The sequence below is a fragment of the Trichosurus vulpecula genome, chromosome 7 (genome assembly GCF_011100635.1).
Source record: "Trichosurus vulpecula isolate mTriVul1 chromosome 7, mTriVul1.pri, whole genome shotgun sequence".
Classification (NCBI taxonomy): domain Eukaryota; kingdom Metazoa; phylum Chordata; class Mammalia; order Diprotodontia; family Phalangeridae; genus Trichosurus; species Trichosurus vulpecula.
Window position 1 is genome coordinate 242,774,346 of NC_050579.1, and position 26,310 is coordinate 242,800,655.

The following is a 26,310-nucleotide window of genomic DNA, read 5'->3' on the forward strand; positions in this document are numbered from 1 at the left end:
GACCTTTTTTTTTATTGTTTGTTTAGTCTCTAATTAATGTACAGTGGCCCCTGCTTCAAGCCCATTGGGAGAAGGAGCCTTCCCTATCCTGGTCACCTTGGCCCTCAGCTCCTCCCCTTTTATTCACTGGAAGCCATAGGTCATTAGCTTTAATCTCTGTGTTTGAGGGGATTGTAGTAATTGGGCCACTCCCTTCTCTTATTTATTTGTAATTTCCCCCTCCTCTGGCAGTCCCACTCATTTGATACTCAGCTGACAAGACCAGGCTGTAGATGCCCTTTTTCTATAGTAATAACTTGTGACAGCAGTTTAAAACTTTACCAAAAGCACTTTCCTTAAGACTATCCCCTGAGATGGCTAGTGTAAGGACTAAGATTCCTTTTTTTTTTTTTTAAACAAATGAGGATGCTGAGGTTCAGAGATGTAAACTGACTTTTCCAAATTAATAAAGCTACTGAGAGTCGAGTCAGGATTTGAACCCTGGTCCTGGATTCTAATTCCAGGTCTCTTTGATTGTTCAGGCCCCTCAGACACTGTTCCTTGTCTTTCTTGTCTTCCATGCCATTACCCATTAGCTTGTCTACTACCACGAAATGGGAACAGAGTGGGGATCCAACTCTGTGCCCAGTTTGACTCTAGCAGTCCTGATTTGGGGTTGGGGAGCTCACACAGACAGAGTTGATGTGTGTGTCTGGGCTTGTAGATCTCCCCTTTAGGGCTGAGTATAAAGTAGGTGCTCAGTCAATGCTTGCATGAAAGATTGAATGAATGAATGATTCTCACCTGTGACATGGCCTTCTTTTTCCCTACCATATGGAAGGAAGGAAGCCAGATTAATGCCCACAGAGTGTGCCCCTGAGGATATGATAATGATTCCTGATCTTGATATGTACAAGGCTTCTTAACTACAGATAGTTCTATGAATTATCTCACTTGATCTGGCACAGCTAGCTTTCTATGAATTAGTGCAGGTGGTATTACCCTATTTTACTGATAACTGAGGCAAAGAAAAGATAAGGCTCATAGAAAGAGGACATTTAGTTTGATTATAATCCATGCCATAAGAAGATCATTTTAAAGGACCTGGGAGCTTTGACCTGGAGTCAAGAAAACTTAGTTGGGGGAACATAATAGCAGTCTTCAGAGGTGAATGGCTAACTATGATGGGGAAGGGGAATTAGACTAGCTTCGATTGGCCGCATAGCTCAAAACTAGGAGCAGTGGGTAGCAGTTTTCAAAAAGCAAATTTCAACTCCACATATGGATAAATTGATTTATTTTTTGTTCTCCATATTATTTTATCTTTTTGCTTTTAAAATGTAATATTTTATTTTCTCCTTAAATACATGTAAAAACAGTTTTTGATATTTGTTTTAAAATTTTTTTGAGTTCCACATTTTCTCTCTCCCTCCTTCCCTTTTCCCCCTTATTGAGAAGGAAAGCAGTTTGATATAGGTCATGCATGTGAAGTCATGCAAAACAGTTCCATGTTAGTTATGTTGTGAGAGAAAACAGACCAAAAAAAAGAAAAAGAAAGGAAAGAAAAAGTATGCTTCAATCTGCATTCAGACCCCATCAGTTCTCTGAGATGGATAGCATTTTTAGTTGTAAGTCCTTCATAATGGTCTTGATCACTGTATTGCTGAGAGTGTCATTCACAGTGCACTATGGCTGTTACTTGTGTAGTGTTCTTCTGGTTCTGCTCATTTCACTTTGTCTCAGTTCACAGAAGTCTTTCCAAGTTTTTCTGAGGGCATCATGAGGATAGATTTCTTAGCAATTAGAATAGTTCAGAAATGTGATGGGCCTCTACAGGAGGCCATGAGTTCTTCCTGCCTTCTAGCTGACCATTTGTTAGAGATGAAGGACAAGTTGGACCTGATGACTTCTAAAGAAGTCCTTTCCAACCGAGAGATTCTACTAAGCGGTAGACTTGGGATTTGAACTCAGATCTTCTGATCTCCACATGCATTGTCCTTTTTTGGCCTACTCAGTCAAATCAGTGAATACTGAGTACCTACTATGTTCGGAGGCCTACAGATCATAGTTTTAGATCTGGAAGGTATTTTAAAGATTGTAAAGGGTCCTTAAAGGTCATCTTTTCCAACCCCCTCATTTTATAACTGAGGAACTAAGGTCAAGAGAGGGTCACACAGCTAGTAAGTATCTTGAATTGGGATTTGAACCCAGATCTTCCTGATTCCAGGTCCAGCACTTTATCCCACTATGCCATGCTTGCGTGAAATGGTCACCCCCATTTTACAGAGGAGGAAACTGGGATCCAGAGAGGTTAAGGGACTTTGTACAAGATTCCAGAGAGTGAATAGTTTTTGTTGTTGTGGTTGAGTTGCGTGGACTCTTTGTGACCCCATTTGGGGCTTTCTTGGCAAAGATGCTAGAGTGGTTTGCCATTTCCTTCTCCAGTTCATTTTATAGACGAGGAAACTGAGGCAAACGGCATGAAGTGACTTGCCCAGGGTCTCCAGTTAGTAAGTGTCTGAGGTCAAGTTTGAACTCGGGTCTTCCTGACTCCAGGCCTGGCACTCTATCCACTGCACCACCTAGCTGCCTCCCTAGTGAATAGTAGATTTGGAATAATTAAAACCCAAGACCTTTGGACTCCAAATCCATCACTTCGATGCCCCAGAGCCAAAGGAATCCAAAATAGTAGCTTCCACACATATTTTCCTACAGAGTTACTACAGCTCAAAAAAGCAACGGTTCGCCTGGCCAGATTTGGGATGATACATGGTCCCTAGCACAGACCTCCGTGAGACCAAACCAAACCAGAACAAATTTTAATCTGAGAGACTAGGAGATCCCCAAGGGAGATTATTTAGTGTAGGTTGTAGAATACCAATGCCTCAGTTTAAGAGGAAAATGCTTCAGGGCCAGTTGGCTACAAATAAGCCAGTTACTTTGGTTAATCCAACCCGAGTTTACAGCTATTGCTGTAATTTGAAGCCCAGTCTTCCTCTGTTTGGTTGGGGAAGTGTGCGTGTGTGTGTGTGTGTGTGTGTGTGAACTTCATTCCACATGGTCTCTTTTGGTAGCATCTTGGAATTAGGCAAACCATTATTTACATGTCAAAATGGACTGAAGTGTCTCTTATAATGTCAGGAGAATTATTTTCCTCTCTACTATTTAGAATCATAAAACTTAACTCCTCTATAAGGTTAACTTCTGGAGGGGAATAGTGCTGACTGTTGGGCCTAGGGGATCATGCTGCTCAGCTCGAATATAGCATGAATGTTTGCCACCTGATGGAAGAGTGGGGCCCAGATCCCTCATGGGATGAGGGTCCCCAAATTCTCATTGTTGAATGCACTAGAGGGGGCTGCTGACTTGAAAGGAAACTATTGATAGCAGATGGTAAGATGGGAGTTGCCAGCCTCAGGAAGGATAGGGAAATGCAGATGATGGCCAAAATGCAGCCCTGAAAACCAGTTCACATCTGGGAGAGCCATCCCCAAAGCCCCATCAAAAGCCTTTTCAGCCTCCTTTCTGAAGCTGTGATGGCTCTGTGAGAACTGAGATGGATCCAGAGAGGAAGAAGAGAGAAGGGAGAGTGCTTTGGCCAAGGGTTGCATGAGACTGGTGTGTCTAATCATTTTTATTGGCAGCACATGTTCATGTTAATCAGATTACAGGATTATAAAATACCCACCGTAGACTTTATTAGAAGACCAATCAGCAGCCAGAGCAACATTACTTATGGAGGCTGTAGAACATCTGCCGACATGCTGGGAAAATCACTTCGTTCAACCTCTTTTTTTCCTCTCCTTGGATGGGGAGGGGAATAAGGAAATCCTTAAACAATTTGAATAAAACTTTTCCAATAGACCCAAGAGCAGAGCTTTTTTAGCTAGATAACCATAGTCACCTAAGAAATCTCTTTTTCTGTGTCTATGTGTTTTTAGGTTAATGGTAGAGGAAATGAGAAAAACTTTGTTTTTTTTTCTTTCTTGAATAAGTTGGGGTGGTCTGGTGGGAGCTGGGTGTAACCCCTTCTGAATTGTAAGCAAACAAATCCTGCAGTAGCACAGGCCAAAAGGAACTTCCTCTCTGGCTTTTTAAAACCATGCTCTTCTCTGACAGGCTTCCTCCTTGGTTACTTAATTCCCCTACCAAAAGAGGAGAACACTCATTCAGCAAACATTTGCTTAACTTTTACTATGTTCTACACAGATACACAGATAAATACACATGATTTATGCCCTTTAGTACCTTATGATATATTGAGGGAGAAAAGGTGTATATTTTATGTAGTGTTTACTGTATACAGCGTATATACGTGTGTATAGTATATACAGTAGACCTGTGATCTCATCCAGATTGGTACTTGCTTTAACAATGGAGATTATAACCCATCTCTTCTTGCCTATCCTGGGCATCTCTTGTCTACATTTTTCTTCCATACTTAATTTATATGTCTTATGTTCCTCAATTAGATTGTATACTCTCTGAGGGCAGGGACTGTTTCAATTTAGTCTTTATATCCTAGTACAATGGCTGGCACATAGTAGGTGTTTAATAAGTGCATGTGGATTCATTAATTCCCATAATTCTGCCAAAGAAGTCCATCAAATATTCTGTAATCCTTCAAGTTTTCTCTAACATTGTGTAGATACCAAAGGACCATGTCCATTAATTATTGCTTAACTTTTGCTCTTTTATTGGCCCATTTTTTTTTTCTGGTCAGACATTTCTCTGTTGGCATCTTTTCTATTGCTTTTTATATCACTTCTGTATAATTCTTTCTAACGTGTGGAGCCTTCTCCCAGCACCTAACCCTGGAGTTGAGGTGACCCATGAATTCTACACCAGAGGAATGCAAGTCTGGCTGATTCTCATCTATTGGACAGGCTTTGGGTACAGTCCTAGCCACAGATAGTGCTTGCTTTTCCAGTATTTGCCCAACTAAGTACAGAGAAGATCCTCACCAAAAGGCAGTAAGTTCTTTGGTCATGATAAACCATGAGGACGCAAAGCTTTGTGAAGAGAAAAGCATGATACATAACAGAATGGGATAGATGTGTAAGAGGAATACATAATACTGTAAGACAGATGGGTTGCCCAGGGAAGGCGAGGTAAATGTGATGGGCAGGTTGAGTTGAAAATTATGAGGCACTGGGGGTCTCTGGGGCCATGATAGCCTGTTATATGGAAGAATTTGTTATTTGTAATATTTTGCACAGCTCTGGGATCACAGGGCTGGAACATTGCAATGCGTCTGTGATCTTTTAAGGACAGACATTCCATCCATCAGTGCAGATCACAGCCTAGCCATGCCTTGGCATTCTGTGTCCTTCTTTATCCAGGTTCTTCCATAGACCTGCCATAGAGAATCTACCCAGAGTTCTGTAGGCTTTTTACATTTCACGGCTCTCAGTGCAGCACCCTGGCTGTCCATCAGTTTATCCTTCTCTCTTGCTGAATGATACATGGCTTCTGGGTTAGAAGAAATGTCCAAGTGAGCAAAATGTTTGCCTCACAAGGCCTAGGGTTGCAGCATTACACTTAGGGGGATGCAAAAGAAGTCAAAGCCATGGATCCTTCTCCCAGGATTTTATAATCTAGTTAGGGAGACAAGGCATGATCATGCACCTACAACCATTCAGGAGCTTTAACAAAGTAAGTGTGTCAACAAATAGAAATAGAGATAGGAACTGGAACTCCAATGTCACTGATATGAGCGAAATATCCATGCAAGGATACTGGGTCTGGAGTCAGGAAGACCTGAATTCCTCCAGATGAGGAACTTCACTTGTTCAATGAAGGTCAGCCTTTTTTCTGCCGTTTGTGGGTTTAGAGAGTTGCCTAGAACACTGAGAAGTTAGGTTAGTTATCCAAGGTTACACAGCCAGTGGTCTTCCAAAGCTTGATCTACTGTGTCTCTCAACAGAAGCCAATTAATAATTAGTCGGTGTATTTATTCCACAGTGTCAGGCCTGGAATCAGAAAGACTTCATTTATATACAGTGACGTTAAATAGAAGGTAGTTTGGGAGAGAGGGCACTAGCAGTTGGAGGATGAGGAGAGGCTTCCTGTAGGAAATGATGCCAGAGTTGCATCTTAAAGGAAGAAGTGATTCTCTGAGGCAAAGGCAAGGAGGAAGTACATTTCAGGAATGAAGTAAGGCTAGGGCAAAGTCATGGATGGTTGTATACGAAGAACAGAGAAGACCAGGTTAGCCGTGTCACAGCATGTGAGAGAGAGAGGGGAATGTCCAGCTAGTCTGGAAAGTTAGACTGAGGCCAAGATGTATAGGGCTTCAAAAAGTTAAACTGAGGAATTTACGTTTTATCCTAGAGCCCGTACAATAGAAAGGATAGAGTAGGTGAGTTTGGTGGTCAAACATTTACTTAAAAATTAACTTATCAGCAGCATATATAGGATAGATGGGTGTGGAGGAGGGTCTGAGACAGACAAACCAATCAGGAGGAGTCTGATTAGCAATAATGTAGGTAAGAGGTGATGAGGACCTGAGCCGAGGTGGTAGCTGTGTTGATTGAAAAGAGACAGATGTGAGAGGTGCTGTGAGGGCAGAAATGGTAAGATTGGACAGCTGATTGCATTTGTGGAAAGTGGGGTCACAAACCCAGGACAGGAGGAAAATGGTGGTGCTTTCATCGGAGTTTAGGGAAGTCTGAAAAATGGAAGAGTTTTAAGGGAAAGACAATGAGTTCCGTTTTCCACATAGTAAATTTGAGATATCTGGGAGTTAGGTGGAATCGATGAAAGTCATTGAGGGAGCAGCAGTGAATAAAGTACTAGCCCTGAAGTCAGGAGGACCCGAGTTCAAATCCAGCCTCATATGTTTGTCACTAGCTGTGTGACCCTGAGCAAGTCACTTAACCCCACTTGCCTCCCCTGCCCCCCAAAAAGTCAATGAGGGGTAGCTAGGTGGCACAGTGAGTAGAGCATCAGCCCTGGAGTCAAGAGGAGCTGAGTTCCAATTAGCCTCAGATACTTGACACACTCATTAGCTGTGTGACCTTGGGCAAGTCACTTAACGCCCCCCCCCAAAAAAAATAAAGTAAAAAAAAAGTCAATGAGTGAACAACTGAACTGAGACTGGTAACAGGAGATGGGCAAGTCACATTCCAGGGAATCCGAGCTGCTAAATAAGCGTACAGAAGTGTTTGGATTCTCAGAGGAAGGATCAGAGGCAGCGCTCACAGCATCCCGAGTCCAGCTACTCCAGATCCTTTCATCTCATACATGAAGGAGCTGAGGAAATTGACTTGCTCAAGGTCACCTAGACATTGCACGTCAGAGGCAGGATTTGGCCCCAAGGCCAGTTGACCCCAAGAGACCCCATCACGTGCTGCATCTTAGAGGGTCATAGAATGTTATAGCTGGAAGGAACCCTAGAGATCAGCTTAACCCAACCTGCCCTTCATTTTACTGGAGGAGAAACTAAGGCCCCCAAGCAGGCAGGTGACATGCCCAAGGTAACACAGTAAGCTGCAGAGTCAGACATAGAAGTGGGATGTACTTGTATTTAGTCATCATAATAGGTCATTGTGCTTTTTACTGGCTTGCCTGGAATCACACCTGTGTCTTTATAAGAGAAAACCAGCATTTTCATCCCCTCTGCTTTTTTTTCTTCTAGGAGTGAATTGCATCTCATTGACCGTTCAGCCTTTGGCCTGTGCCCTGACCCTCGTGAAGACGTGAAGCCATCTGCACTGGCCATCAGTGTCGTGGGTTGACAAGGAGCCCCCAGCTCCCGCCATGTATATGTATTCCTCGGCTGTCAAGTAGCTGCACTGGCAACTCTCAGCCTATCTCAGGGTTTCATCTTTTTTCCTTGCCCTTCTCTCCCTTCTCCCCTTCATTTTTAATGGTTTTGGTGCCTCTGTATTTAGGACCAAGTAGGGCGCCATGGGGGATCAGCAGATGTACAAAGCTAATCATAGCATCCATGGTAATGAGAACCTTTACTACCAACAGCCACCACACAGCAGTCTCAGTGGGGGCAATGGGATCAACCACAGTTATGGGGGTACTGCGTCAGCAGGGGGTGGCATGGAAGCTTCCCAGGCCTCTCCCCTCTCCCCCCACTTCCCCCAGGACTCTCGGGACAGCCTGGGCCTGGCAACTGGTCCCAAGAACCTTGGCTTGATGGACAACTCAAGGCAGACGGGTTGGGGGGGCCATGCTGGCCCGAACAACCACATCCAGCTGCGTGGTAGTCTCTCCAACCCAAATGTGATGTGGGGGGCGTCTGCTCAGGTGGAACCTGCTGAGGGCTATCCGTACGCCTATCCTCAGTCCAACGACATCCGGGCCCAGAAGATCACCAGCGGAGTCCTCCACAAGTTAGACTCTTTCACCCAGGTGTTTGCCAACCAGAACCTGAGGATCCAGGTCAACAACATGGCCCAGGTGCTACATAGCCAGTCATCAGTGATGGACGGTACCAATGACAGCGCCCTCCGCCAGTTACTGTCTCAGAAGCCCTCCGAACCTCAGGCTGTGGCAGCACCTCCCGCCATACCTCCTCGCTACCAGCAGATGCCCCATCAGGCCCACTCTGGTTTCGCCAACGGTCCACCCAAGCCAGCTATGCAGGGCGGGCAGCACCCCTCCCCGGCCCATCTGTACTATGACTACCAACAGCAGATGGCGCAGATGCCCGCCCAGGGCAGCCAGCCCATGCAGGGCCAGCAGATGCTGCCCCAGCCGATGCCACAGATGCAGCAGGCCCACTACTACCTGCAGCAGCCACAGTCAGGACAGCAGCGGATGCCCATGCCCGATATGCAGCAGCAGCAGCAGCAGCAACAGAGCAGGACACAGCAGCTGCTGCCCCCCACGCCCCAGCGACCTTGCTCCATACAATTACCTCATTATTATCCAACACAGCCCATGATGCCCCAGTTACAGCAGCAGCAGCAGCAGCAGCAGCAGCAAATGCAGCTCCAGCCCCCTTCCTATCACAGGGACCCCGGCCCCAAGTCTGTGCACGATCCCCACCAGTACAGCCAGGAGCAGGCCCCCCACCCGGTCCAGCTCATCCAGTTGGGATCTATGCCCCAGTATTTCTACCAGGACCCTCAGCCACAGTATGGCCGACACTTCTACCAGCAGAGTCTCTTGCAGCAGCAGCAGCAGCAGCAGCAGCAGCATCGGGAGAACGTACAGCAGAAGAATTACCAGAGTGACCGGCAAGCCCAGGCCATGCTGGGCTCCCATGGGGGACTGGGGCTCCCTGACCCGGGGATGGAGGAGATGAACGCAGTTGGCAACAGTCTGGCCCATAGGCCTCTCCTGCCACAAGTGGGGATTCACCTCAACAGCAAGGGACCCCAGCACCAGCAGCTGTCTCCTGGCTCCATGTGGTCCCAGGTATCCTCATGAGTCTTTAGCTCTTATTCAGGTGGGAGTGTGGATTGGGAGTAGGGGTGGAAGCAGAGGGTGTGTGTTGGGGCAAGGCGGAGCTTTAGGGGTGTGTGTGTGTGTGTGTGTGTGTGTGTGTGTGTGTGTGGCTTTTCACCTTGTACAGTCCAGTTCAGGTCATAGGATCATAGATTAGACCTGGAAAGGGTCTTTGTCTAGGTGGCACAGTAGATAGAGCGTGCTGTGCTTAGTATCAGGAAGACTCGTCTCCGTGAATTCAAATCTGGCTTCAGACACTAGCTGCGTGACCCTGGGCAAGTCACTTCACCCTGTTTGCTTCAGTTTCCTCGTCTGTAAAATGAACTGGAGGAGCAAATGGCAAACCACTCCACCATCTGAGCCAAGAAAACCCCAAATGGAGTCACCAGCAGTCAGACACAACTGAAACGATCGAACAAGAAAAACAAAAGGGTCTCAGAGATTGTTTATACCATTTATAACATTTATATACTATTTACTACATTCTAGGTGCTGTTGCAAGCACTTCGCAGTCATTTTCTCATTTGTTCCTCACAACCCCCCTGGGATGCCCGTATTATCCCCGTTTTACAGACGAAGAAACTGAGGCAAACAGGGGTTAAGTGGCTTGCTCACGGTCACACAGCTAGTAAGTGTCTGAGGCCAGATTTGAACTTGCAAAGATCTTCCTGACTCCATTGTGCCTCATGGCTGCCAGGGTCACCCAACAAATAAATGGTAGAGCTGAGATTCGAACACAGTTGTTCCCGACTCCAAGTCCAGCAGTACATGTAGAATCATAAGGTCAGTGCTCTAGAGCCGGAAGGGACCTCAGAACCCATCTAGTCCAATCCCCCTTTTTATGGATGAGGAAACCGAGGTCCACATCAAAGGCGGGGCTCTAACCCAGATCTTCTTGGTTCCAAAGCCACCAATCCACGATGCCGTGCTCCCTTGCTAATTAAAGCCTGCAGTGTCTGCTATTCACAGGCATTTTCCCATCTAAATGCTAACAAGCTCCAACCCTGCTTAGTAGTAGTTTTAAGTGAACCCAGGTGTGTCTGAATAAACAGCTGGAGCTGCCTGTAGGTGAAGTCAGCCGAGGATGATTTGACCCAAGTAGAGCTGAGAGACAGTTTCCTATCTGAGCCTTGTCTCTTACTAGCTGAGCAACTTTGGGCAGAAGCCTCTTCGTCTAGCAAAGCTCGTGTATTCCTCTGTAGAATGGGAGACCTGGACCAGAGTCACTAAGTCACCCTCTGGGATTTTAGGTACAGTAGCTGAGTAGTAAATGGCTCGACTTTATGGCATTAGGTGGAAGAAAGAAAGGAGGAGGGGGTGTGGGATGTGTCTGAGAAAATCCCAGTGCCTGGAAATACTCCCTTCCCCTTCTTAGGGTTATAAAAGAATGGGGGTGGGAGTGCTGATGTCTTAAACAAAATAGTGGCCAAGCTGGTCTCGTAGCAGGAGACTGAATGACAGCTCCATCCCTGAAGCCTGAAATTCTATTAAAGCTGGAACCTAGAAGGTTTTCACTGAGAGTCCCTCTGTGGCGGCACACATCCTGCTGGAAAGGCTTATCTATCTCTCAAGCTGTTTGTGGATTAGCTTATTAGATCATTGTAGACCTGTTGTTATAGGTGGAACTTAGGACAATATTATTTGGTGATGGAGCCTATGAACTTGGTTCTGGGGGTGTGGAGGTGGAGGTGAGATGGACATCAGGAAGTGAGAGAGAGATACCAGATGGAGGGGTGGGAGGAGCCAGAGATATGGCATAAGCTCCTGAGCAGTTTGTCCTGGGTCTACCCCTGACCTGGGAGCGGTTTTCTTTTTCTTTGCTTTGCCTTTTATTTCTTTAGTATGACACATCACAATAGAGACGCTACAGTATAGTATAGAGTGCTGGCCCTGGAGTCAGGCAGACGTATGTTTAAATCCTGCTTCTGACACTTACTGGCTGGGTGACCCTAGGCGAGTCACTTTAGCTCTCAGCGTTTCCAACACTGTACAATGAGGAGATTGGACAGGATGGTGACAGCTAACATTTATTTAGTGCTTACAGTATGCCAGACCCTGTGCTAAGCACTTTGATGACAATAACAGTAATAACTAGCATTTACGTACCACTTACTATGAGCCAGGCACTTTACAGTTATGTCTCATTTGATCCATTAAGACCTCTAGGGTCACTTCTAGCTCTAAATCTGCTCTCCGTGATTCTGTGAGCTTAAACATGAACAGCAGCTAACATGCCCTTATCTACTTAGAAGATGGATTTAGGAGTGGGGAAGGGAAGGGAATAGGTATTTTTATAGTACCTACTATATGTCTAGGTGGTACAGTGGATAGAGTGCCAGGCCTAGAGTCAGGAAGATTCATCTTCCTGAGTTCAAATCTGGCCTTAGACACTTACTGGCTGTGAGACCTTGGGCAAGTCACTTAATCCTGTTTGTTTCAGTTTCCTCATATGTAAAATAAGCTGGAGAAGGCAATGACAAACCATTCCAATATCTTTGCCAAGAAAACCCCAATGGGGTCACAGAGAGTTAGGTATGGCTGAAAGACGACTCAACATGTCAGGCACTGTACAAAAAAATTTTGAATAATAATGATAGCCAGCATTTATGTAGCGCCGACTGTATGCAAAGTACTTTACAATTATCTCATTTGATTCTTACCACAACCCTGGGAGGTAGGTGCTATTGTTATCCCCAGTTTAGAATTCAGGAAAGTGAGGGGGACAGAGGTTGAGTGTCCAGGGTCACCCCACTAGTGAGTGTGTGAGGCTAGATTTGAACTCAGGTTTTCCCTGGCTCCACACCTCAAATCCTTCTCAGTATTTTTGAGCCCCAAAGAATTTCTGGCAGACTTCTCACTTTCCTGGTTTCTTAAATTGAGGTGGAAAAATGGTAGGGGCTTGGGTTGGGGTACACACGTGGTGTATCAGTCTCTTAGTGCATAGTGTTTTATTTTTACATAGAGAATGTCCTGAGGGTAAGGGCAATGGTATTCAAATTTGGATGTTTGGAACTAGAAACTGGGAAGGGGGTAGGGGAGAATATAGACGGGGTGAATGTGTGTGTTCTAAAAGGGAGGTGCAGTCTCAGTTTAAGAACTGTGCTCTGGTTCCCCTTCCTTCATAAACATCCATTCATGTTCTCTCTCTCTCTCTCTCTCTCTCTCTCTCTCTTTCTTTCTGTCTCTCTTTCCCCCCTGCCTCTCTTCCCGTCCCTCTCCCTCCCCCTCCCTCTCCCCCTCTCCCCTTTTCATCCCTCCCCCCTTATCCTCTTTCTCCCTCTTGTTTCTCTCTTCTGCTCTCTTCAAAACCAAGATGCACCTCTCTGATGGCCGAGCCCAGCCACTGTCTCCTGATCCAAGGTAAGGTGAATGCTCAGAATTCCATCCTGGGAACCATGTTAGGCACTTGATGAGAGGGGGAGGGGAGAGGCTGGGGCGTCACAGATGATCTGTTACTTAAATGACAGCTTCTTGAGGCAGTTTTTGATGAAGAGGAAACGTGTTCTGTACAGTCATCGTAACAACAGCTCCTCTTCTCATCGTGGCTTATACAGATTATTTCATTTGATCCTTAAAGCCATATGTCCCATTATTATCATTTTATAGGTGAGTAAAAGGGGCCAGAGAGAGTTAAGTGTCTTGGCCGAGATTACATAGCTAGTACGTTATCTGAAGCAAGATTCAAACTCTGAACGTGACTGAGTCTAAAAGTTAGCTCGTTGTGAATCAGCAACCCCTCACTGAACACTTGTTAATGGGCTGGTTCCAGTGAGGCATACAAAAGAAGGAGAAGATATTATTTCTCCCTAGAAATAGCTTATAGTCTACCATGGGAGAAAAGACACCTCAGAAAGATTATAAGCCTAGCGCAGTAGAGGAGGATGTGTTCAAATACATGTTCTAGATAAAAAGTGCCAAAGGAATTGAAGAAGGAGGTTCTGCTGTAGGCCAGAGTCCTCATCAGGAAGCAGCTAGGACTGGAGCTTTTCCCTGAAGACTAGGTTGGGAAACCTAAAGAGCAGAGCTCTGGGATCAATAGTGGTACTTCATTTCAACCCATGTCTGAGTTTATGTAATTGCCACGTGAACAGGACTGAACCGTTCTGTGCCAGAGGTCTGCTTTCTGTGAAATAGGGTAGTATTACTTGGGGGGTAGGGATGAAATAAAGCAGTCTGATTGAAAGCTAAAAAAGGGCCAGAGTATTCTTCTGTTAGTCACTATCTTACCTTCCCTACACAATGTGCCTGTGTGTTCTCTCTGTCCTTACCCTCTCTCCATCTGCTCTCTGGGCAGCGCTCAGCCCACAGGGGTATTTGGGGAACAGCTCGATGCTAAGAACAAATTGACATGTTCCATCTGCTTCAAGGAGTTCAAGAGTCTGCCTGCCCTGAACGGCCATATGAGGTCGCATGGGGGCATGCGAGCCTCCCCCAGCTTCAAGCAGGTAAGGGACAGATGGAGGGGGGGGGAGGGGAGAGGTCAGAGGTGGCAAAGCATGCTTTAGCACTCTCCCTTCCAGGCTGATGTGCGCTGCTTACTGTGCTTGGCTGCTGTTCAAATTGAGTGTCGAATCTGAGAATTCAGCTTTACCCCTGGGGGGTGGGGCAGTTAAAGACACCCCAAAGCCTTTGGGTATCAGACCTTAGGATTAGCAGGGTTTGAGTTTATCACTCTTTCTACGGACTAGCCTTGTCTGGCTCCCAAACGAACTAGCAGAGTTACTTGTATAATTGTATTAATAGGCCAGGACCATAGGAGTATGAGCCACATCATGCCCTTGATTGTAAAAGCTGGGGCTCTTTCTTCTTATTTGTATCCTCAATGCTTAGTCCTGTACCTGGCACATAGTAGGCACTTAATAAAATGTTTCTGCCTGGCACATGATAGGCACTTAATAAAATGTTTCTCGAATTGAATGGATAAAGTTCAAGACCAGGATTCATCTGAGGCATTTAAAAAAATCATCATGATACAGTAAAAACTGATTTAGCCCAGATTCTCTCAACCCGAACACTCTTCACCAGCATGTTTCTACATTTATATTACAGGAACAAGGGAAGTCTGTAATGAGGACCCTGGGGGTACTCCAAGGTCTGAAAGTGCCTTCTGGTAGTTGGAAAACAAATCAGATTCTATTCAGTCCCATGTAGGTTTTAAAGCTTGTGTATATTTTATCTGGATTCTAACTAAAACAGGTTATAGTAAATAATATTGTGTGTGTATATGTGAAATATAACATATAATATATATGCAATACAATACATCCTGTGACTCTGTTAGCAAAATATTTGATGATGGAGCACACCCCACTTCTTGCCTATGCCATTTGAAAGAGTATTTGCTGCTTTTCTTTGCCTTTACTGGGCACCTGTAACTTGAGAGTGCTTCTTGCTTTCCTTCCCGTCATTTCATTCTCTCCTCCCAATTCTCTCTTTGGTAGTAGAAGCAAAGATTCCTCTTCATTTCATAGATTAGGAAACAGTTAAGGGAAGGCCTGTAGAAGCCAACATCCTGAAACTTTGAAAGGGAAAGAAAAGCGTATTCCCTGGTGAGGGCCATTCTGGGACCAGGGATCAAAGGCTTTAATTGTCTGTGTAGGAGGAAGGAGAGAAGGCTCTGCAGCTCCAGCCACCTCCGCCACCCCAGCAGCAGCAGCCACCACCACCGCCGCCTCCGCCGCCGCCGCCGCTGCCGCCCCAGTCGCAGCTTCCTCCTGAGGTGGAAAACCCCCTTCCTATCGTCATGCCCGTGTCTGTCCCTGTCAAGCTTCTCTCGCCTGAGCCCAGCCCACAGGTCATCACCAACAACATCACTGCTGCCAGAGACAAGCCGGCCAGCTCGATGTCGGACGACGAGATGCCCGTTCTCGTGAGGATGACCCTCTCTCCCCCGAATTCACCCAAAGTGGCTGCCCCCTGTGCACCCTCTGTGAGTTGCTGCTCTCTCTCCCACCCTGATTGCAAGGGTGAAAATATCTTTGCTTTCTTGGAGAGTGGGGAGGACTTTCCCAAAGAAGGTGCACTTGGACTGTTACCTAATACTACGGACCTGCTCTGTCTCTCCTGAGCAGAAAGAAATTGTGAGTCTTGTGCCCTTCGCTTAGTCCCTTGTAGTCCTCAGAACTTAATAATCTACCGGGGGGAAAAATCTAACTGAATAACAACAGCTCAGGCTGATTGCTGGCATCTCTGGTAATAACCTGCAGAGCCATCTGTCTCTCAGGAGACCCATGTTTTCAATGTCTTGAACATCTCCATAAAGCAAAGATTTTTGTTTTTCTGCTTGCTGCTGTTGTGAATTTTTCTCCCGTTCTCTATCTCTTTCTCTCCTATAATCCGTGTGCTTGTCTGTCTGTCTGTCGGCTGCTCCACCCATGCTGCTTAGCTCCAGAGGGAAGAGGCTCCTCCTTCCTATATCTGACCTTAAAAGATGCCCTAAGAGCTTAACTATGTCACATACCCCGCTCTATCACATACTCCTCTTCACACATCCCGGGTGTCTTTAGCAGTGATTGCTAGAGCGAATGGCTGTTGAAGAGAATAAGGGTTGTAGCTGGGCAGGGGTAGTCAGTCATAAAAGAAGACAGTGAGGAGACCCAGAAAAATCCTTTTGCTCACTAACATCTGTAGGCAGAAGAGAAATACTGATTGACGAGATCCTCAGTCAGTGTAAGTGTTCGTTTCGAATACTAGCTGATCTGTGGGTTGTCAAGGAAAGGGGAGTACAGGTTGCAGGGAGACATCTTACCATATAAAAGGAATCACTGTGTCTGTCATGTATGTGTATTGGAGGGGATGGGGAGCGTCAGATGATCCACCTGCAGATTTAGACGGATCTGTGATCTTTGTATCTGTCTCTATCCACTAACTCAACCAGTAGCACGGACAAGGAAGAAGAAGATCGAATGAGCTAACATATATAAGGTGCTTTGCAAACCTTAAAGCACTATATAAATGGTATCTTGGTGCTCCCTGTCCTCTTGTTCTGCCCTCCTCCCCCTCCCTCTCTCTTTCCCTCTCTCTTTCCCTCCTTTTCTCTTTCTCTCTCCTCCCTCTTTCTCTCCACAAGTGCTCTTTGCCTTTGGGCATTGATAATTATAGTTAATATTTGCTAACATTTATATAGGTCTTACGTAGCTTCTTATATAGCATTTATATAGCTTTTTATATAGCTCAGTTAGGTGGTGCAGTGGTTGAGTGCCAGGCCTGAAGTCAGGAAGACTCATCTTCCTGAGATTAGATCTGACTTCAGACATTTCCTAGCTGGGTGACCCTGGTCAAGCCATTTAACCTTGTTTGCCTCAGTTTCTTCACCTATAATGAGCTGGAGAAGGAAATGGCAAGCCACTCCAGTATCTTTGCCAAAAAAAAAAAACAAACAAACCCAAATGGGTTCATGAAGAGTCAGACACAACTGAAAAAATGACTGGACAACAAGAGAGGTCTTTCAGGTTTGTAAAGGGCTTTACATATATTATTTCAGGTGAAGAGCTATTTATCGATTCTATTATTATTTCCGTTCTCCAGATGACGAAGCTCGGGCTCGGAGCAGTTAAGTGAATTACATATGGCTAGCGAGTCTAACGTGGGCTCCAAACCCAGTTCTTCCTGATGCCAGGTCCGGTCCTCCCTCTGGACATCAGCATCATTCTGCCTCCCTCCCTTAAGATTCAGTTCTCCCCTTGAGGACTTTCCATTCCAGTGGAGTTAATTGTACCTGCTTTAGTATCACAGAATATTAGCACTGGGTGAGGCCTCACAGATCAGTCGGTTCAGTCCCTCTTATTTTGTAAAGGAATGGTGTGGCAATATGGTATGACTCAAGTTTACAAATTAAGCATGTAGCAAGGCCAGTCCTAGAACTCAGATCTTCTGATTCTAACCAATTCCTTCAAGGAGCCCCCAGAATAAGACACCTAATGAAGGGGCAGAGGAGTCATGAAAGGCTGAGGAATCATGAAGCAGAGTAGCCATTGAAGGTTGAAAATCTTAAGTCCTGTGGGGTGGGAGAAAGCAAAGGTATGTAAGAAGGATGAACTTAGCTAGATGGAGTTAAACAAGAAAAACTTCTGGAGCCCACAAGAATGATGGTACAGTTGAGATAGCACTTAACTCTTGAATCAGAACGTGGCTTCAAATCTTGCCTGTGTGAACTTGGGATGAGTCACTTGGGTCTCAGTTTCCTTATCTGTCAAATGGAGTGTTTGGCAATTCCTTCCAGCTCTGTTGCTATGGTCCTATGGTTTTAGCAGAGTTTAGAAGTTAGGAGAGAAGGCTTCTTATGTGTGTGGGGGAAGGGCCAGTGCTAGAAGCTTATGTGGGAGCAAATGATTATCTGCAGGGAAATGTGATGTAGTGGAAAATCTCCTGGATTGGGAGTCACAGAACCCTGAGTTCAGGTTCTGTATCTGCTGGGTAGGTGACCTTCCAGAAATCACTTCTCTCTTGGCTTCATTTGACTCAAATGCAAAGTGCAAGGTTAGGATTAAATGGTTTCCAAAGTCCCTTCTATTTCTAAGTCTATGATTCTAGGAGTTGAAAGTCTATAAAATGAAGAGGTGGTACCATGTGAGGTCTCGGGCTCTTTTCAGCCCTAAATTTTAATGACTCAGTGATTATATGACCCCCCCTCCCCCCAAGAACCCTTCCAGCTCTGTTGTTCCATGATTCTAGATAGGGATGACCTACTCCATCAGCTGTGATCTTTCTGTGGGAGGAGGACCATACCTCCCCCATTCTAAATCGAGCATTCTGTACTTTTTCACTGACGAATAGGAAAGCAGCCTTCTTGGCTGGAGTACAGAATCAGTGCTGGGCTTGGAGGAGGGAGGGAGGGGGGAGGGAGATGAGAGGGACCAGTTAGAGGGTGGGTCTATAATATAAGCCTGTGAGCCGAGTTTGGATCTCAGGCAAGAGGGTAACCATGGGTATGTTCACATGGGATTTGCCTCTATTATGTACGCACAGGCATGGAGTGACTAAAAATATACATAAGAATAAAATTCAAACTTTCAGAATTTGTTCCCTCCAGGGGTTTTCCTTCCCTCATTTTCTTCCACTCTCAGTTTTTTCCTCTCCCACTGGCTCTTACTGCTTCATTCTAGGCAGCAGACTTGGGAGTTCCCTTAGAGGGGAGAGGTGAAGTCTGGGCAGCTCTGTCATCAAGGATGCTGCTGAAGGAGTGAAGGAAATTGGGGGTGGAATGTTCAGGGGATGAGGAAGGTGGTCTCTGTACAGTGGTAATGAGTCTGCATTCTGTACTGTTGTCCTCTGCATAGCTAATTTGAGGGCACAGGCAGACAATCACCCTGAATTTAGTATTCCCTATATTCAAAAAAAGGACAAGGAGATACCATTTACTGGCCTAACGGTCCTGAGATCAAAATGACCATTGAAGATTATGTGGATAGATGTCTCCCTCTTTCTTCACCTCCTGAGTTGCTTTAGCCCTATCCTAGCCTGAGATCTTAGAGGCAACATGGTGGCTCGGATAGAGTGCTGGGCCTGGAGTCAGAAAGACCTGAGTTCAACAGACACTTACTAGCTCCTGTGACCCTGGGCAAGTCACTTAACCCCTGTTTGCCTTAATCCACTGGAGGAGGAAGTGGCAAACCACTCCAGTATCCTTGCTAAGAAACCCCCATAGAGGGTCACAAGGAGTCAGAAGTGACTAAATGACCAAACAAGCCTAAATTCTTACAGGAATGCGAGTGACTAGCAGAGAAGGGAGGAAGGCATTGCATTTAGGGGCAAAGATGTAGAAATCTGGTGTTGGGCGTACTCAGAAATTCCCAGAACTGACTTTTCCAAGGAATCTCAGAGATCACATATTTTAATGGTAGTTTAGAAAGGAGGACTTTTTCAAGCTCATACAGCTTGAAAGCAGAAAAGCTTGAAATTGAACCCAGATCTTCTGACTCCCAGGTCTCTCTTTCTACTACTATCCTCCCTCCAGGTTGGAGGAAAGGCAGGGATTTGGGAAAAGCTGGGTGGAACAGGCAGGATACAAAAGACGTCAGAGATGAAACTTGAAAGTAAAGAGAGCCGTGTTTCTCCTTCCCTTCTGTGTGGCCTGACCCTGAACTGGGGAGAAAAAATCATGGAGGGTGGAGGCTGAACAGTGTAAGAAAGGATGCCCTGAAAACTAATGTTCGATGCCATTTCTTTAACTATTAGAATTGGGGCAAGGGGCCTCGCATCTCCTCCCCAGGTCATTCTTTTGCTAGGGCTAAAGAGCAAAGAACAGAAAACAAACAGAAATGAAATAAACTCTTCAACCACCTGGGGGGGATCTCAGCGCATATCTAGTTCAATGACTTTTTATAGAAGGGAAACTGAGTCAAGAGAAGGGAAGTGACCTGACTAAAGTCATACACATCGGTAACAGAAGGACTTCCAGACCAGTGGTCTTTCCATTATCTCATCCTGCCTGCCCTGACTTGGTAATGAAGACCTTCAACAGTGATCATGTGGGCTTTGACTCAAGAATGGCCTAGGAAAGGGTAGCTAGGTGGCTCAGTGACAGAGCTCTGGCCCTTGGAGTCAGGGGGACCCCAGTTTAAATCTGGACTCACACACTTACTAGCTGTGTGAAACTGGGCAAGTCACTTAGCCCTGATTGTCTTTAAAAAAAAAAAAAGTAGCCTGGAAAGAAATTCCCTGAGGAGGTGTGTATACAAATGACCCAGGAGCCTCTTGTACAGCTGCCCTTGCAGACCTTCCTAAGTGGAGTGAGTGGCCTCATGATTTTTTTCCTGCTCCGTAGTTAATGGAAAAGAGTAGGTAATCTCTAAGCCATTTCTCTTTTCTTTGGGCATGCCATGCATTTACATAATACATATCTCTATATCTGTCTCTCTGTGTAGCATATTCCCTTTCCTTATTATACTTGGCCTCAGGCTGATAGGAAACAAAACTAGGACTGCCTAAAGGAAGCCTGCTTATTCGTAAGAATTGTCCCCAGATGTTTCTGCAGTGCAGGGGTTATTATTTTGGCCTTCTTTGGACCTGTATCCCCACTATGTAGCACTGGGTCTGGCACATAGCGGGTGTTTAAAAATACAGACTAACTGATTGTTGAGTCACCAAGTAGAAGTGATGGGGGGTAGCAAGGGGTTGCAGAGACCATTGTTAGATAGTCACATCTAAGCATCTCACTTCATCCTGTGGGGTAGTAGGGAGCCCAGGAAGGTACCAAAGGAGGAAACAACTTTGGTGAGGTAGGGACTGACTCACTCTCTCTCTCTCTCTCTCTCTCTCTCTCTCTCTCTCTCTCTCTCTCTCTCTCTTTCCTTCTCCCCCTCAATCTTCTCTCATTCTCCCTCGCCCTTCCCCTCCTTCCCTGTCTCACACACATATACACACATTCTACTTTGGGTGCATTCATTTAATCTGTATTTATTTTTCTCCTCTGGGAAATTGATGGAGAATTCCAGGAGACTTTGCAGCTGGATTCCACTCAGCAGATGACAATGTAGTGATAAGAACCAAAGAATCTGAGTTTATAACCCTCCCTCACCCGCTGCTCCTGCCCCTCCCCCCTTTACTTGCTCCCTTTCTCTCTCTTTCCTAACTTGTCATATTTTTACCCACACCCGGTATCTCCTCTTTGGCCAAGCCAAAAGGGCTTATTCTTGGGGTTCAGCTTTCTAAACCATGGGAGTGGTAGATGGGGTATTGTGGAACATGTGGGGAATGGGCGCAGGACAAAAAGGAGATGATATCTCCCCTTCACACCAGTGGAAACAATGTGCATGAGCTGGAGAATTCATCCAAGTAATAAATATTTGAAATGAACTCACCTTGCCTTTTAGGAAATTCCCAGAAAGCATCAGCCGGGCATGGCCAGAGCTGAAGAACACTTCAAGCCCACCCAGGACAAGAAGAAATATCGCCACCGTCCAGAACCACTCTTCATCCCCCCTCCCTCCTTTAACCTGAACACCTCCTCTTACTCAGCAGCCACCTTGTATCAGAGCCAGCTGCGGTCCCCCCGTATCCTCGGGGACCACCTCCTGGACCCCGCTCATGAGCTGCCTCCCTACACGCCCCCACCTATGCTGAGCCCTGTCCGGCAGGGTTCTGGCCTCTTCAGCAATGTCATCAGCACCTCTTCCCACGGTGGCCCCCACCCGCAGCTGCCGCTCACTCCCCTGACACCCACACCCAGGGTGCTCCTATGCCGTTCCAGTAAGTCTCAGCTTTGAATTCCTCGTGACATCTGGGTCGTTATCAGAGTGAGAGTCCTTGATACTGCCCATCTCCATTGGTGTTGGGTGCCTTATGAAGAGTTTGATACATGTGGCCCCACTTCCAGGGGTGTATAGTCTGAAATAAAGACATAGTGACCTGAAAAAATCATGATGTGACAGTAGAATGAATCCTTTAACAGGATTAATAATTGTATGCAGCAGCTGGGTAAGTACATCCCACAGTGGCATTAAAGTGGAGCCATGAGATTTTTGTGGTCAGGAAAGCTTGAGTTCAGGCAAACTTCCTACAACAGAGAGGGGCTGGCAGGCTGCAGCAAGGGAGGATACCTTGCCTGGTGGTGGTGATTTTCTAGACTTACTTGTTATTCCTTCAATGTGTGGATACCTCCCATTGTTCTAGCTCTCCAACTCTTCTGTAATTTACTGACTTAGCTGCCTGGGCCACTAAGAAGTTAAGTGACTTGCCCAGGGTCAACAAGCCAGCCTGTATGAATAGCAGAACTTGAGGCATAGTACTCACTCCTAGGCCTGTGAGTGACCTGCTTGCTTCTCCACTTTGTCCGTAGATGGGGAAAATATTCAAGGCTGCTGAAGTAATGGAAATGCTGTTTAAGTTTCTTGGCCAAGGAGGTAGATAGATTTGCCTGTTTCTTTATCCCCTTCCTTAGTGACCTCTGTCTTGTATTTCAGACAGCATTGATGGTGGCAACTCAGCACTCACACCAGGCCTTGGGGAACAGGCATTGGACATTGAACCGTAAGCAAATCTTACTTGTTTATTTATTTAAAAACCAGCAACAACCTCTTGTACAATAGTAGCCTTGGTCTTGTGTCCTCAAAGGGAATGAGGTCACTGGCACAAAGGGAGAATTGGAAAAGTGCTGCTGTCAGTTAGGTTGTATCAGAGAAGGTTCAAGAGATTCTGGCTTTGGTGCTAAAGGGGAAGGGTGGAAGCACAGGTAGGCAAGACTGCAAGATTCCTTTGGTTAGTCCAGTTATCGAATACTAATATTTCAGGCTTTTAAAAAAGCCCATTTGTTTAATGCAAGCATAAAATTATTTCTGCAGAGTCCTTGGTTATCTCATTTCAGAACCCAAATGTGCTTATGCTTTCTTTCTTTCTCTTTCTTTCTTTCTTTCTTTCTTTCTTTCTTTCTTTCTCTCTCTCTCTCTCTCTCTCTCTCTCTTTTTTCTTTCTTTCTTCCTTCCTTCCTTCCTTCCTTCCTTCTTTCCTTCTTTCTTTCCTTCCTCCCTCCCTCCCTCTTTGCTCCCTTTCTATCTCCCTCTTTTCTCTTAACCTTTGCAGATTTTGCCCAACTCTAGTGTCTCCCCCTTGGCCAAGCCAAAAGGACATGCTTAAAATCCAAAAAAAACCTAGTATACCTCTATCTATCTATCTAGCTATCCATCCATCTATCCATATTTTTTTTCCTAAAAGCATATCACAGTCCTTTGCCAAATATGTCATTTAATCCTAAGTACACTAAAACCACAACATTTCTAGTCTGGTAACACTTTTAGAAAAACCAAGGAAGTTAGGTTCCTGTGACTTATTCAGGAACCCATACCAACTTCAAATAGTCCCTTTTTTGCTTTTCTAAGTACCCACAAACCATCTATTTTATGATTATGTTCAAGGATTTCCCGGGGTATTGAACTCAAGCTCATTGCTTTACAATTTTTGGACTCTCTTTTTCTTCCAAAGGCCTAGCATTTGTCTGTCTGCAGTTTTCTGGAACTACTGTTCTTCATGATTCCTTGACAGTTTTCAGCAATGACATCCCATCACCAAGTTATTTCATTCCCCTGAGACTCAGGCCTGGAAAGTTACAATTATTTAAGACAGCTAGGGTTTGTTCTCTCTCTCTCTCTCTCTCTCTCTCTCTCTCTCTCTCTCTCTCTCTCTCTCTCCCCCCTTTCCTCCCCTTATCTGTCTCTCTCCCCCTCTCTGCCTCCCCTCCCCCATGTTTACTTCCTCCTTCATGTTTGGATTCAATTGTCTTTAAACAGTGGGGGTGAGTGGGGGCTAGGTGTTGGGGTGTGTGTGTGTGTGTAGTTTTGTGTGTGTGTACTTTTGCCCTTCCCAGTTTTAAGAGCATCCTCTTCAATAGAAAAAGACAGAAACAAAAATAGTTAAGTAGTTCTGCTTTTTCTCTTGTCATCAGTTAATGTTACACCATCTGCCCCATGCAGTCATTCTAGTCCTTCCTTATTCTTTTCCTAGTGAATGTATCTTTAAAAAAAAAACAACAACAAAACGTAATTAGCTTATTCCCTCCACTGCAATCCCCAAACTTCATTTATTCTGGGATTTATTCTTTGGTGGATGTCTGACCCTCTTTTGCATTTATCTTTAATTTTGTGTCCTTCTGCCCACCTTTTTTATATATCTCTTTAAGATTTTGGCTCACTAGAGAGAGTTCTTTCTGCATTCTCAACATACGGGCCTCTAGATGTCTTCCCTTTTTATTCCTTATCTGGGTTACTTATGGTTGGATTGCTGAAATTTGTTTTTGAGTGCTTCCTTTTTTTAAACCATTCTAGAGTTGAAATGAACATGCTTTCCTGTGCCCCCAAATTACTTTGTTGGCTGTCATGAATCTTAGGTTGATATGATCATTTTTTCCTTAAGGTTCTAGGTATGGTAAATAGAGTACTGAATTTGGAGTCAGGAATGCCTGAGTTCAAATCCAGCCTCAAATACTTACTAGCTGTTTGACTCAAGGCAAGTCACTTAATCTCAGACTGCCTCCAAGCATGCATGAATGAAAAGATTTATTTAAGTACTTAATGATGAAGTATTTTCCATAGTCTCCATCTGGCCGGGTGAGCTCTAGTATATTAATTCCTACAACAATGCCATTTTTACTTCTCTCTTACATTCATTCCTTTTTTTCTTTTAAATTTATTTATTTTTAGTTAACAACATTCAATTCTACAAGTTTTTGAGTTCCAGATTTTCTCCTCCCTCTTCTCCTCCCCCCTCCCCATCCAAGATGGCATGTAATTTGATATAGGTTCTACATAAACCTTCACATTGAACATATTTTCACAATAGTTAAGTTGTAAAGAAGAATTTTAACCAATGGAATGAACCACGAGAAAGAAGAAACAAAATAAATAAGTAAATAAATAAATAACATAAGAGAGCAAATAGTTTGCTTCAATCTGCATTCTCATATTCATTCGTATGACAGTGCCATTTCTGTTTCTCTCTCATACAATTCTCACCCAAATGTTCCTTGCCATACTTCTATTCTTTGCTTTGTGAATTACACATGTGTAAATTCTTCTTGCCTTATAGTTATACATTTCAAAGCTTGAAGCTCAGAATGTCACATAGTTATATTTCATTTTTTCATCTATCAAATGGTGACCTCCCAGGGTTCTGTGAAAGCTCATATGAGATAATGTTTGTATAAAAAATACTTTTAGTTATGCAAATTACCATGTAAATCTGAGATATTATTCTTGACTTGAAACCATGTTGTATGAGGCTTCTTGGATCACACATAAGATGTGGAGCTAGAAAGTACTTCAGACATCATCAAGTTCAACTCCCTCATTTTCTGGAGTTTCCGTTTTGCTGAGGCAAGAGAAAGCTTGCTCAAGGCAGCTCATTTAGTAAGGTTTGATGGTGAGTAGCAACTTACTGCTAGTCGTAATAGTAAATAGCAGGTCCTCTTACTCCAAGTCCAGTACTCTTTGTGCTCTGCCACTGTCCCTCTATCACTTTTAATTAGTTGTTGGAACTTGATGTATCACTTGGAGAAGAAGATCTTCGGGGAAACATTGTTGGTGTCTTTGTGTATTGGGATGCATTGGCATTTGGAAGCAGATTCAACTCATTTTGCTTTGCCCCGGAGGACAAAATTGGTGTGACAGGAAATTATAGAGAACTGGATTTCGACTTAAAGTAAAGAAAATCTTCCTACTGATTAAATTTGTCCCGAAGTGGGTTGGCTGCCTCGTTTTCAGGTGGAAGCTAGATGGCCAGATAAAGTCAGCAAGCATTTATTAAATGCTTACTCTGTGTCAGGCACTGTGCCATAAAATACAAGCCAAAAGAAAAGCAGTCCCTATTTTCAAAGAGGTGGGGGGCAGGATTTGTTGTTCAGTCATTTTCAGTCACATCTGATTCTTTGTGACCCCATTTGGGGTTTTCTTGGCAAAGATCCTAGAACGGTTTGCCATTTCCTTCTCCAGCTCATTTTACAGATGAGGAAACTGAGGCAGGCAGGGTTAAGTGACTTGTCCAGGCTCACACAGCTCCTAAGTGTTTGAGGCCAGATTGACCTCAAAAAGATGAGTCTTCCTGACTCCAGGCCTGGCGTGCTCTCCACCGTGTGGCGGGAAGCAGCACATAAAAGGGAACTGAAAAGAGGGCTGGGGGAAAGTACCAGCGGAAAGTATTCCACTCAGGGGTCTGGAGGAAAATCAGAGTCAGAAGTATTGGGTTGGGAGACAAGTGGAGGAGAGAATATGGGACTATTCTGTGTACTTCCTCAAAATCTGTAGAGATTCTGGGACCAGCTCACCAAAAGGATGGGATCACCTTCTAGGGTGGGAAGACTGCTGGAGAACACCACTTCCTAACGATGTTATGTAGTATAGGACTTGCTTCAGGAATGAGCTAGACCCCATAACCTCTGAAGTTCCTCTAGCTCTGAGATTCTGTGCCTTAATATTCCCTGTTTCTCCATATGAAATG

General features: G+C 44.9%; 1 protein-coding gene across 2 annotated transcripts in view; it reads left to right on the forward strand.

Annotated features, from left to right (window-relative positions):
• TRERF1 (transcriptional regulating factor 1) overlaps nucleotides 1-26,310 on the forward strand; it is an 89,124-nt gene that overhangs the window by 19,675 nt on the left and 43,139 nt on the right. For both annotated transcript variants that reach the window (XM_036768913.1, XM_036768914.1), the window contains exons 2-7: nucleotides 7,619-9,357; nucleotides 12,701-12,747; nucleotides 13,682-13,832; nucleotides 14,987-15,256; nucleotides 21,201-21,576; nucleotides 22,290-22,356. In XM_036768913.1, coding sequence (XP_036624808.1) covers nucleotides 7,891-9,357; nucleotides 12,701-12,747; nucleotides 13,682-13,832; nucleotides 14,987-15,256; nucleotides 21,201-21,576; nucleotides 22,290-22,356 — 2,378 coding nt within the window. In that variant the 5' untranslated portion in view covers nucleotides 7,619-7,890. The remainder of the gene's footprint in view (nucleotides 1-7,618; nucleotides 9,358-12,700; nucleotides 12,748-13,681; nucleotides 13,833-14,986; nucleotides 15,257-21,200; nucleotides 21,577-22,289; nucleotides 22,357-26,310) is intronic.